A 14,099-nucleotide genomic window follows, 5' to 3' on the forward strand; every position below is an offset into this window, starting at 1 on the left:
GAGTGGCCGTTATAGTGACTTTCACAGGTAAAACAGGTCGGAGAAACACGAGTGGGTTGCCTGGAACGCTACAAAGTCGTAAGTCGTGACTTGAAGCTGTAATTTACGGATTCAAAAGCCTGCCTGGAACGCAGCATTAGCCAAAACGACCGGATTGCTTACTTCTGCTTTAATGCTCTGAGGGAGAGAGTTGCCCCTCCCAAGATGGCCACCGTACTGGCTATGCCGTGTCATTTGGCAGCAGCGGTGGGTGAGTCATCTAGTCTTCTTATATACAGTATATCTATGATGATGACAATGAAGATGATGATGATGATGATGAAGAGCCATACCTGGTCGGCCTTGTTGAGCACCACGCGGATCTTGTCGTCCTGACCCTTGAAGGCCTTGATGGCCTCGGAGAACTCGTCGGAGATGTCCAGCTTGTGGGCGTCGAACAGCAGGATGATCCGGTCCACGCGCTCGCCGAACCACCGCAGCACCTCCGCAAAGTCGTAACCTGGCAACACACACACACACACACACACACACACACACACACTGATGAGGAATATTTATAAACTTTGAATATGTGGAGTTTAATATCATTTTCAGTTTTATTACATTCATATACTGTATTTGGAGGGAAGAATTACAACAAAACAATTTCCCTCGGGCATTAATAAACTATTTCTTCTTTTTTTCACCAAGAGTTGTTTTAGAGGGAAATTGAGAGACTGGTTGATGAAAAACTGTCCCTGAAGGCAACATGCATCAGTGGTTTTGCATGAATTTCCCTCTAAAACAACTCTGTGTGGTAACGTTGTGTTATTATCTCATAGTGTGGTGAATGTGCAGCTCACAACTTGTCCACCAGAGCGTTGTGGAGTTGTTGGATTGTGTATTTGATGAGTTTGATGAGGGAAACCAAGAAATCCCATAATGAGCCTCCGTAGCGTAGCTCTGAGCAGCTCACGGCTCTGCTCCGCCGTTCTAAAAACAGGCTTGCACCGACAATTAAAGGTAACAAACCTACTGCTATGACTATAGGGATTATGGCAATGGGCCAATTTGACAAAATGTTGAACTATCTCTTTAAAGTTTATGATCAAATATTTTCACATTTTCTGTCTTTAAACTAAATTATTAAATGTAATTTAGTTTAGTTTAGTTTTTATTATTATTATTAAAGGTCCAGTGCGTAGAAATCTGTTGCTGGATAGAAACAACCATCTTTCCTCTGTCTGAACACCAGGGGCCAGTTTGGGGCAAAATGGAACAAAACTTTATATTTTAACAAAAACGTGCATGAATTTATTTATGATAAAAGTTGCACCAAGTTTATTTCTTCATGTTTTAAACTAAGAACTGGAAGATTTGGAGAAGATGTTTATGAAGCTGCTGGATTTATCATGTGAGACGTTTAGTGGGTCAATAACCAGAGTGATTATGAAGCTTTACTGGGATTAGTTAACTGGGATTAGAGCGATCGCTGGGAGCCGTGGAGGTGGAATGTGAAGCTTTACAGAAACAGCACCGAGCGCACATTAATGGTGTCTTTAAGTAGTGTGTGTGTGTGTGTGTGTGTCTGTGTGTGTGTGTGTGTGTGTGTGTAAGTGTGTGTGTGTGTGTCTGTGTGTGTGTGTAAAATGAGCTGTGGCAGTCTGGGTGTGGTCCTTCTGACTCTCGGTGACACTGAACTGGAAACTAAACAGAGACAAAGGCTTTTAAAGTTGGAACAGAAAAAGCTCTGACGACAACAGAAGAAACACACACACACACACACACACAGACACACACACACACACTCAGGTTTCTATCTGGCCTCTGCAGCAGCAGTGACACAGTTTCCCACAGGAGTCATTGTTAAACTCTCTGTCTGTTTACCTACGAGTGGTTGAAAGCAGCTCCGCCTCCGCCGGCGTTAGAAAATACCACGTACACTTGAACGCATCACTAATGTTAACAATAATAACATGAAGATGAATGATGATGAAGACCTTCAGATGCAGCTGAAAGCACTGGCACCATCGCCATCATAAACCATTCTACATGACGCACCAGCAGCTCAGCTTGAACTCGTTTGTTGTCCACTCTTGTCTCAATAAAGTTGTGTTAAAGGGATAGTTCAACATTTTTGTCAAGTTGGCCCATTGCCATAATAATCCCTATAGTCATAGCAGTAGCAGGTTCGTTACCTTTAATTGTCGGTGCAAGCTATTTTTAGAACGGCGGAGCAGAGCCGTGAGCTGCTCAGAGCTACGCTACGGAGGCTCATTATGGGATTTCTTGGTTTCCTTCATCAAATACACAATCCAACAACTCCACAACAACGCTCTGGTGGACAAGTTGTGAGCTGCACATTCACCACGCTATGAGATAATAACACAACGTTACCACACAGAGTTGTTTTAGAGGGAAATTCATGCAAAACCGCTGATGCACGTTGCCTTCAGGGACAGTTTTTCATCAACAGTCTCTGTATTTCCCTCTAAAACAACTCTGTGTGGTAACGTTGTGTTATTATCTCATAGCGTGGTGAATGTGCAGCTCACAACTTGTCCACCAGAGCGTTGTGGAGTTGTTGGATTGTGTATTTGATGAATTTGATGATGAGGGAAACCAAGAAATCCCATAATGAGCCTCCGTAGCGTAGCTCTGAGCAGCTCACGGCTCTGCTCCGCCGTTCTAAAAATAGCTTGCACCGACAATTAAAGGTAACGAACCTACTGCTATGACTATAGGGATTATGGTGATGGGCCAATTTGACAAAAATGTTGAACTATTCCTTTAATAAAGTTGAGCTGATGACACAGCAGGACGTTACATCGCGTCACGCCGTCTGCTGCTCCAGACCGACCGCCTCGTCGTCTACAGTCAACAAGAGAAAGTTTCCACCTCGGACTCAAAGGTCACCTTGTACTGCAGTTTACACTACACACACACACACACGGACACTACACACACACACACGGACACACAGACACACACTACACACACACACACACACACACACACACACACACACACACTGACTCAACCTACAGCCACAAGATGAGTCAATAGTATCAGTCAACATTTATGCTGACGTTGCACAGTAGGCAGTGTGTGTGTGTTGCTCTCTAAAAGTCAATGATGTTTTTATATGGTTCATCTCGTCTTGCCTGTTAGAGCTGCAACAATTAATCAAACAATAATCGATTATTAAATGAATCGTCAACTATTCTGATAATCTAATAATCAGTTTGAGTAGTTTTTTTAAGAAAAAAAGTCCAAATTCTCTGATTCCAGCTTCTTCAATGTGAATATTTCTGGTTTCTTTGTTCCTTTATGACAGAGGTGTCAAACTCATTTTAGTTCAGGGGCCAAATTAAGTGCAATGTGATCTCAAGTGGGCCGGACTGGTAAAATAATAGCATAATATCCTATAAATAATAAGAACTCTAAACTTTTCTCTTTGTTTTAGTGCAAAGAAGCGCATTATTAAGATGTTTACATTAAAGAACTATCCTATTACAAAACATATTATGACCAACCTGACATTTCTTGAGAAAAATACATGTAATTTCAACAACATAATGCCTCTTCTGTCTTCTATGTAATTTTTTAAATCTGGTAAATTCATCCTGCGGGCCGGATTGGACCCTCTGGCGGGCCGGTTTTGGCCCACGGGCCTCATGTTTGACACCCCTGCTTTATGACAATAAACTGAGTCTCTCTTTGGTTTGTGGACAAAACAAGACATTTGAGGACGATGTCGTCTGGTGGTTTGAGAAACACTGGTTGATGTTTTTAAACATTTGTTAACATTTTATTGACCAAACAACTAATCGATTAACCAATTAAATAATCAACAGATTAATTGATGATGAAAATAATCGTTAGTTGGAGCTCTAGTTAACATCATCCTACTGCTGGGTAAAGATCACATCCATTGTGCTAAATGGAGGAACTCTAAGTTTTATTTATGATTTTATGTTGGGTTTTTTAAATCGCTTAAAGAGATAAAAAGCAAATATGCCAAGAAATTGAGCCTGGACTTTATAACTTATCTTTATTTTATTATTTTGATGCTCTGTTTTATGTTAAATTTAAATGATAAATTGTATCTTTCGCACCTTATCTCATCTGGTACTATTCGGTGTTGCTTCGTTAATCCCCTATCATATGTTATATTTTTGCACTTTTATACTGTACTATACTTAATTTTCATCTGTATTTCTATTTTTATCCTCTTTTTGTTTGTAGTTTGTATTTTCAGTCGCTCAAAAAAAGAAAAAAAAAAGCTCCTGTATCACATTTCAACCACAGTATTTAACGTCGCTGCTGTCCACACTCTAAACACGACAGCAGGGCAACACACACACACACCTCCGACTGTTTGTGGACACAACACACACACACACACACACAGACACAGACACACACACACACACACACACACACGTCTCCCAGGACACCTGAGCCTGCAGCTGTAACCTGAAGCTGTGAAGACTCCTTCTCTTCCTCCTCTCACCATCACATCGTCTCACATCATTTATTCATGAACGTGAATGGACGAGTGTGAAAAGCTAGAAACCTTCCAACATGTTAGTGAGTCTGTGTATTTAAGCCCCGCCCACTCGGCCAGGTGCTGCTCCACTCCACCCTTTATATAAACCCACTGTGTGTTAATGTAAACAGAGCTCGCAGGTGAACACACCTGAGAGACGGAGCGAGGACGTTACATCAGAGCTGGCTGCTCCCGTGTGAGTCCGTCAGGTCGACGACTTCTTTTACTTCACATGTTCCACTTCCTGTTCAGAGGAAAACAACCTCCGCTATAATAACAATACTACGGCTTCCTCTGCTTCCTCTGCATTAAACCTTCGGAAAAAATGTGCTCAGAGTTCAACAGAGGAAATAAAGAGCAAAGACGGAGGAGGAAGAGACGGTCAACAGGCTGCAGTTCCTCCACCGACCACTAGAGGGAGTCAGTGATCACACACGCCCATGTTATTAAACATTATTAGGGCCACGGGCCATCGCACCGGGCACTGGTCCCTGCGCCGGGCTTTCAAAACGTGCGTCCTGATCGCGATCGGTGTGCTATTACTTTTCTCAACAGTTTACGAATTCGCGAAAAACTGCGCAAAATTTTGCATTGAAGTCAATGGGAAAAGAGCAAAAACTACCAATCATTGGAGTTTTACAAACGTCTACTGCTCAGGCATACTTTCACCTAGAGACTTCATTTAAACTTTAAACAGTAGACACAAGTCTTGTGTATTGTCGTATTACTCCACGTTTTGATAGTTCATATAGTTTTTGATCAATCCATGATCAATGACCATGATCATTTTTGGAGAAATGATGAGATTATAATGGGTGTGTATTGCACAGAATGTTCGTGTCAGAGTGGGAGAGAGCCCAGAAAAACTCCAGATTTTTTCTCTTTCCACACTCGGCCCGGCCACAATTTACACTCTACACACATAATTTTTTCAGAATTTGTAAGACAAACTTGTGCTGTCTCTCATCATGTGCTCAAAATATCAGAGAGACTTACAGAACTTACAGAATCAGCCTCTAAGTGCGGCCACGTCTGTCTCTGCTCCTCATTGACTCCAATACAAATATTTTCTGAGAGGAGCAGAACGGCCTGATGTTTTAAAACTGCCAGCGTCGCCAAAATATTTACTGTAGAAACACCAAATCGTACCACATTTTTCAGGAAGTCCTTAGAGCAACGTTGATCTGTGTTTTGTTCTGATAGGAGTTACCGTTTTGTCATGCTAAGCCTAAATGTGAGACCAGTGCAGAGGCAGAAAATCACTCTTTTTCTCCACGTTTCTGTCTGTCTCAGCCTGCGGGGGCCCCTATCGCCGTGGTAACCTCTTTGATCCTCAGGCCAGAGCTCGTTAACTTCATAAACAATCCACCTGGCGCTCGTTTAAATGTTTATAAACACAGACACAGCTAAATCAGACTGACACAGGATGCAGCTACTAACTAACTATGTGTCAAGTCAGTCACACACACACACACACAGACTCTAGAACCAGCTTCATGTGATTACAGTTACAGACACACACACACATCAAAACACACAGGTAACATACAACTGCGCGCGGAAGCACGCACTCCTCTCCCACACTCTGTCTGTCTGATCAGCTCTGTCTTGACCTTAAGATCGTGGGTTTGATTCCCATGTTGACAGAGATGGCAAAACCGGCAGTAGCCCTGTGGGGCTTTCAAAATTTCCCCAGAGGAAATTTTCTAGTTAAGCATAACCCTCCTCTCCTCCATGTGCATTAGTTTCCAACAACGAAGCCGGTGAGAAATGAATCCATGGAGCGGTGGATAAGGTGATTTATCATCTACCATGTTACCATGTGTATATCTGTGTAGTCTTATCTGTCATCAACAAGAGATTACGGGTTACGGGTTAGCGCGTTACGTTTGTGTGGCGGTGTCGCCATGGAGACGAGAGCTGGGACACCGGGTCGGAGGCTCTGATCTTACAAGGTTGGTTTTCAGCCAAGAGACGCTCCATTCTCCCTGAACTAGTTACAAGGCATTGGTTTAACCAGTAACCGTTTTAGAAAAGCAATATATCACGACAGGCCGTGGTATATGCTCGTTATTGTTGCGATATATTGCTTAAACAACCGCCGGTCGTCATGACAAACCGCTGGCGGAGCAGTGAAGGTTACTGGGTTCATCCACTGGACCAGGACTGACGGTGACGGAGCTGCAGCCCAGTGAAACCACAGACCAGGACCGGACCAGAGCGGACCGGACTCTGAGTGGACCGGAGAGCCGGGGAGAGAAGTAAAGGGAGGGATGACTGGCTGAAAGCCCAGGGAGACGAACTGACGGTCAGACTGAGGAATCTGAGTAAGGCTCAAGTCCAACGGTGACTCACTGAAATACAGATGATCAACTTCAGACTCTAGTTTCTCCTCCAGGTTTTTTCTACATCTCCTCCGGCCTCGTTGAGCCTCGACTCCGAGACTCTGACGTGTGCTTTTAAAACGACATCGAGCTATAATTAAAGGGACATTTAATGTTTCCGTCACATGTCCGAGGCCTGAGAGAGGCTCCACCCTGCAGACTGTCTGCAGCCGCCGCCATGTTTCCATACAACACAGAAACACAACTCACAGGAGCAGAGCGACAAGAACAAAACACAAAGAACATGAGGGTGGAAGGTTCATACAGTATAAAGGTAGATGTTTGTGTTAAAGCTCCATACAGTATAAAGGTAGATGTTTGTGTTAAAGCTCCATACAGTATAAAGGTAGATGTTTGTGTTAAAGCTCCATACAGTATAAAGGTAGATGTTTGTATTAAAGCTCCATACAGTATAAAGGTAGATGTTTGTGTTAAAGCTCCATACAGTATAAAGGTAGATGTTTGTGTTAAAGCTCCATACAGTATAAAGGTAGATGTTTGTGTTAAAGCTCCATACAGTATAAAGGTAGATGTCCATGTGTAGTGTGATTATAAAGCAGCTCTAGGTTCTATATTAATACTGTGGAAGTATCAAAGCCTCAGTCCACAGAGAAATGCACACAGCCTGTATTCAGAAACTGAGCCTTAAAACCAGCCGTCAGGACTTCCTGTCACTTTGTGATGTCACAACAACAGCAAACTGCAAGGCACTGCGTTCCTCACAATTTTACACCATGAAAATGTTCCAAAACCACAAGTTTCCCCAATCATCACATGTGAGATCCATAAATACAACAACTTATAATCAATATTCAAATATGGAGATTTGTTTTTGAAGACGTTTTTGACAGAGCTGACAGATTAAATGGCACTGACTGAACACACTGTCAGTGATGCTGCTGACGTCAGTGTGTGTGTGTGTGTGTGTGTGTTGAGTCACACTTGGCTCTGGTGAACGTCTTCAGGAGGAATTCGGCCTCAGCTGAGCAGCTCTAAACGCTTCCAGATGGAGGGAACGCCCCATCGCTGCTTCCTGTGGCGCTCCGTCCCTCCCTCTAATCCCTCCCTCTATCCCTCCACCCAGCTGAGGGCTTTAACTGAACAGGGATGGAGAGAAGCATGTTCCATCCCATCATGGTAAAAGGTTATGATATGTTGTAAATATAGTTCAGAGTGGAGGATGACTCAGCTTTGGATGATTTATTAATTCGTTTTCAAGCTAATTGCTTCTTTTTGAATACATGACTATGGAGGGCATCTTGGATTTTAATTACTTTTAATGGACCTTTTTCTATCATGTTATATAAAGGAAATAATCAATAATGAAAAGGATGTTTGTTGCAGCCCCTATGTAGTATATTAAAAGGGATACGCCAACATTTTTTTTCGTGTCTTGCCTCACTCCCGAGTCCATGACCAGCAGATAGACACCATCCTTTCCACTGTGCGTGCAGTAACAAGGGAGATAGAGCCGTATCGCCGTAATTAGCTTAGCTCAAACACTGGAAGTGTATAGGTAGTGTTAGCCTGCCTCCACCTAAAGTCGCTAATTAGCTTAGCTCAAACACTGGAAGTGTATGGGTAGTGTTAGCCTGCCTCCACCTAAAGTCGCTAATTAGCTTAGCTCAAACACTGGAAGTGTATGGGTAGTGTTAGCCTGCCTCCACCTAAAGTCATCAGAGAAACTCTTCAGCAACTCTAAACGGAAACCAGCGGGCCGATCTTCGTCTCAGAGCTGACAAAACTCTCCGGTAAGGCATCTTGAGCGGTCAAATGCCGCTAACGGGACGAGATCGGTCAAAACGGAGGGTTCAAGCAAAGACGCTTTATTTTGGTTCAAGCTAGCTACATCGAGGGTAGGTTAGCTTCCTATTTCAAAGTAAAAGCACTAATTCTATCGTCATGGTTTTCTGTATGTAAAGGGCAACGGGTGTTTTATTTTGTGAAAGTAACCGGAAGTGTGTTGGTCACAACGGCTAGCTTGAGTAGCGCCAAATTCGTCTGAACAGAATTGTAAACAGCTGGTATTTAGACAAATTAACGACACACTGCTGATCTAAACGGCTACTTTCTCACCTAAACATGTTTGAAATGTGGATAAAGTGATATATTTACAGAGTCTAGAGATAAAATGAAATCAGCTTCTGACTGCTGATTTTAGCTCAGGTAGGAGGCAGGCTAACACTACCTATACACTTCCAGTGTTTGAGCTAAGCTAATTACGGCGATACGGCTCTATCTCCCTTGTTACTGCACGCACAGTCGAAAGGATGGTGTCTATCTGCTGGTCATGGACTCGGGAATGAGGCAAGACACGGAAAAAAAATGTTGGCATATCCCTTTAAGTTTATGCTATCTATCTTTTTTCGGTTTTTAATCGTTTTAAAACTGCTCTTCTTCGGCTCTTTACTGATCCCTCTTCTCTCCAATAGAAACACAGTCACACTCACAGATCTTTACTGTCTATTCTCCGCTGACTCTCCTTTTGCCAAATTTGTAACAGCTTCTCTTAAACAGTCGATGAATTTTCTCTTCATCCTCCTCCCGGGGGTTCCTGTCTTCAGTTTGGATTCTGATCACAGCTTCAGGGCCGTGGCTAAAAAATCATTTCCATCCCCTCCACAGCGCAGCACATCAGAGCATCCAGCTCTCCATCCACAACCAGAACGTACACCAAGTCACCTCTGAGGGATTGTTTATGGGCTCGTCCGACCGATACCACATGGGGACCTCGCAGCGATCTCTGAGGAACTCCTTCATGAGGCTTTTACGAGCTCCAACCGGAGAGTTTCCCACAGCACAACTCATTTAACTACAGAGGGTTTACGATCCGACAGCACTGAGACGTTGGGTGTTGGTCCAGCAGCATTTAGCACTTTGAGGTGCAACGTCTCTTGTGGCCACTAGATGGTGCCGTTCATGACTCAGTCTCAACAAGTCGGATTATTATGACGATAAAACCTGATCCAAACATGTTCTTGATCGATGATGATGCCACATTTACTTATTTGTTTGTGATTTAGATACAAGAATCATAGGTTAAACGGACAACCAGGAGTTTTTTTTTGTTATAAAAAAGTCTCATATTAATGTGGATGAATCTACGTTACCACTTGTTAATGGGTCCATTTTCAATAAATAAATCGTTTTGTGTTTATCATTATTTTGTTATTATTATTAGTGGTGGAAATGCAACTTTTGGTTTCATGGCCGCTGCCCGTCGCCGGATCACTAGTTGGCATCGTTTATGTTCGGAACTACGACGGTATGTGATCGTCTTCAAACCTCCGACTTTAATTCTTGATCAATGAAAACATTCTTGGCAAATGTTTTCGCTCTCGTCCGTCTTGCACCGGTCCAAGAATCTCACCGTGCGTGCGGAGGCTAATGGGAAATGTAGTGTGAAAACACTTTGCTGCTTTCTAAAACTCCTCGTTGTCCCTTTAACTCATAATGTGTTACTATGTATGGAAGACCAGGGATGTCACTGAACAGTAATTAAAACTTTTCACTGATTTCATATTGGAATAGGAATTGTAAAAAAAAAAAAAAGAAATTCCAAAACTTCGTATCATAAGTAATACTGTCGTAAGTAATACTGGTAAAATTTTAAATATTGGTTATCAAACTGAAAACAAGAACCATAAAATGCTATCAGGCAATATGAAAAACTATTTTTATGTGCATTTTTCTGCCACGCAGCGATTTCAGAAGCCGTGACTCACTGCTCACAGACTCTGATGTTTCCAGAGAAATAAAACTAAGGAAGTTTTGTTTCCAGCGCGGAGAAATCTACAGAGTTTGTTTCGTTTACGCTCAAACGAAAGACGTAGATCACCGATCAGACGAAACATCAGGAGCACGTGTATCAATGAGCCTCGACCTCGACCTGGACTCTGTGGTCCACCACTGTTTCTCCCTTGGACCAACCTCTGATAGATCCAGCGTATGACCAGTGTGTACGTGTTAATCACTGCAAAAAATCAAATATCTGACCAAGAATATTTGTCTTATTTTTAGTCAAAATGTCATTTCTAGTCAAAACAAATCTCATTATACTTAAATATACATTAAAAAGCAGCTTGTTTTTAGACACACAAGTTAATTTTTAGGTGATGAGTCTTATTTAAAGTGGAAAGAGATTAGTTTTGACTAGAAATGAGACATTTTGACAAGAAATCAGACAGATATTCTTGGAAAGATTTTGAGTTTTTGCAGTGATGTATAGTATAGTAACTCCTGGTGTCATTGATGTCAGTTGTAACGTTCAGGATTGTGCAGAAACAACAACTTCCCCGACAGCTGGTTCCTGTCTCTTGTCAGTTCCTCTGGTTTCAGATCTGCATTCACAAACTCTGGAGGTTTCACATCAGCAGCTGCAGCCGAGGAACAAAGTGGAGTTGGAGAAGTGAAACCAAAAAAAAAAAAAGGTTCACTATCAGGATTTAGTGTTTCGCGGAGAAAATCTCAGAAATGTGAGATAACAGATGCGGTCGATCCCGTCAGGGTTCATCCTCTGGGGAGAATGAATGGGATCAGGACATCTGAAGGAAATCCACCCATTCATGTGGAACAAAACATGAACATCTGAATGATCCATCTATGAGACGTTTTGGTGTGAACCGTATACGTATCCTGTGGTGTTAGCACGCTGTGACCTTTGACCTCTGCTGCCTGGGAGTTCACTCACTCTGTATTTATACTCAAGCGAAACGCTGAGTGACGTCTGAATGTGGAGCCGACCACTCCACCCTGCACAACCACATCATGGCTGTACAATATGAGGAAGTGAAGGAATCTCAGGGTCGGTTACGCAACGACACACAACAACGGACCGACACGCTCGTGTTTCCATCACTACACAAGACGACACATTCACAGTGTGAAGGTGTGAACGGCAGAAACTTTACCACATGTTGACACACGAGTGGACTTTCTTGGTCGACCAGTAGTTGTCATTTAAGGCGATCGATCAGTCGGCTAATGATACAGTGTTTCCCATTGATTAAATATCAAAGCTAATGGGATTTCTTGGTTTCCCTCATCAAACTCATCAAATACACAATCCAACAACTCCACAACGCTCTGGTGGACAAGTTGTGAGCTGCACATTCACCACGCTATGAGATAATAACACAACGTTACCACACAGAGTTGTTTTAGAGGGAAATTCGTGCAAAACCGCTGATGCACGTTGCCTTCAGGGACAGTTTTTCATCAACAGTCTCTGTATTTCCCTCTACAACAACTCTGTGTGGTAACGTTGTGTTATTATCTCATAGCGTGGTGAATGTGCAGCTCACAACTTGTCCACCAGAGCGTTGTGGAGTTGTTGGATTGTGTATTTGATGAGTTTGATGAGTTTGATGAGGGAAACCAAGAAATCCCATAATGAGCCTCCGTAGCGTAGCTCTGAGCAGCTCACGGCTCTGCTCCGCCGTTCTAAAAATAGCTTGCACCGACAATTAAAGGTAACGAACCTACTGCTATGACTATAGGGATTATGGCAATGGGCCAATTTGCCAAAATGTTCAACTATCCCTTTAAGTGATTCACAGTTGCAATATTGCCATATAAAAATAAAAACAACTGACAGTGAGTGACTGTCACGACTTCCTGTATCTGGCCCTTCAAATTAAAAGCCCTTTAGCCTCTCATACACAGTTCGGTCACATACATTTTGACCAGACACAGCTCCAAATGTGTATTTAGTGTTTTTTTTTCCTGTGACCAATCAACCAATGAAACTAAATCTGGACATATGTGTGGACGCTGGTCGTACCTCTGCTGATCCGCTGCTTCTCTCCCGACAGGATCCCGGGGGTGTCGATGATGCTGATGCTCTGAAGAACCTGATTGGGCATCTGAGAGCAGATGAACCTGAAAACACACAGGGTCATGTGACTTTGATGCATCTGTTTGACAATACATGAACTAAAAAAAAAACTCAAAACTCATCAAAACAAAACTTTATTTTACAATTTTATCAGACGTTTGTTCCATTTTCACTGCAAAAACTCAAAATCTTTCCAAGAATATTTGTCTTATTTCTTGTCAAAATGTCTCATTTCTAGTCAAAACTAAACTCTTTCCACTTAAAATAAGACTCATCACCTAAAAATCAACTTGTTTTTAGATCATTTCACTTGTTTCAAACACATTTTCACTTGAAATAAGTAGAAAAATCTGCCAGTGAAAGCAGGTTTTTTGTGCTAGTAATAAGAAAGAAAAACTTGCTCCACTATCAGATTTTTCTACTTATTTCAAGTGAAAATATACTTGAAAGAAGTAAAAAGTGTCTAAAAACAAGCTACTTTTTAATGTGATGAGTCTTATTTAACGTATAATGAGATTTGTTTTGACTAGAAATAAGACAAATATTCTCGGTAAGATTTTGAGTTTTTGCAGTGTTCTATTTCCATGGACAATAAATCTGACATGTTGTGTAGATGTTGTTCACTATAAATAGTATTTTGTGTGTGTGTGTGTGTGTGTGTGTGTTTTACTTTTAAAGTTAATTTTAGCCGTCAGACCACAGCAGACCATAAATCGCCGCGGTGCGTTCGAGCCACAGACTGGCAGCGGGAAAAAACAAAACTTGCCGCTCTGACACGTGGTGACGCACACACACTTCCCCCTGGAAACAATAACTTATTGTGGAAAAGTTCCTCCGTCCGTCGCTCCGACCGGGACGACATGGGATTCCTGGTTAGAGGAATGCCTCAACCCACACACACACACACACACACACATAAAAATACACACACGGGCAGTTTGAGGGTCGACTGTCCGTCCACTTCCTCTTCAAAAACATATTTCTGGACGGAGGAAACACGTTTGGACACGAGTGTTTTTAGCTAAATTTAAACCACTGATACGAAGCCTGAGGAATCTGACAGCCGCCTGTGTGTGTGTGTGTGTGTGTGTGTGTGTGTGTGTGTGTGTAGGAGTGTGTGTTGTTTACACTGCAGTCTGGGGTGACTGGGGTGAAGGCGGTCACTTCCCAGGTTGTGAGTGTTTTGAGAAGGAACAGTGACAGGAGTGTGAGGGGTTGCCAGGATTTGTCTGTGTGTGTGTGTGTGTGTGTGTGTGTGTGTGTGTGTGTGTGTGTGGAGACATTGATCATTGATCGTCCGTCACCTCATGTTATGTTTTCCATCAAATTTGCATCAGAAATGAAAGAG

At 42.4% G+C, this 14,099-nt stretch overlaps 1 protein-coding gene across 1 annotated transcript in view; it reads right to left on the minus strand.

Annotated features, from left to right (window-relative positions):
• The window catches only part of ehd4 (EH-domain containing 4), a 42,467-nt gene that overhangs the window by 14,350 nt on the left and 14,018 nt on the right, over window positions 1–14,099 (minus strand). Inside the window, exons 3-4 of the mRNA XM_085767316.1 lie at window positions 12,698–12,795; window positions 333–499 (exon numbers count right to left, since the gene is read on the minus strand). Coding sequence (XP_085623442.1) covers window positions 333–499; window positions 12,698–12,795 — 265 coding nt within the window. The remainder of the gene's footprint in view (window positions 1–332; window positions 500–12,697; window positions 12,796–14,099) is intronic.

This window comes from Trachurus japonicus, chromosome 22, assembly GCF_045865225.1.
Source record: "Trachurus japonicus isolate A0001 chromosome 22, Traja_1.0".
In the NCBI taxonomy this organism is placed as follows: domain Eukaryota; kingdom Metazoa; phylum Chordata; class Actinopteri; order Carangiformes; family Carangidae; genus Trachurus; species Trachurus japonicus.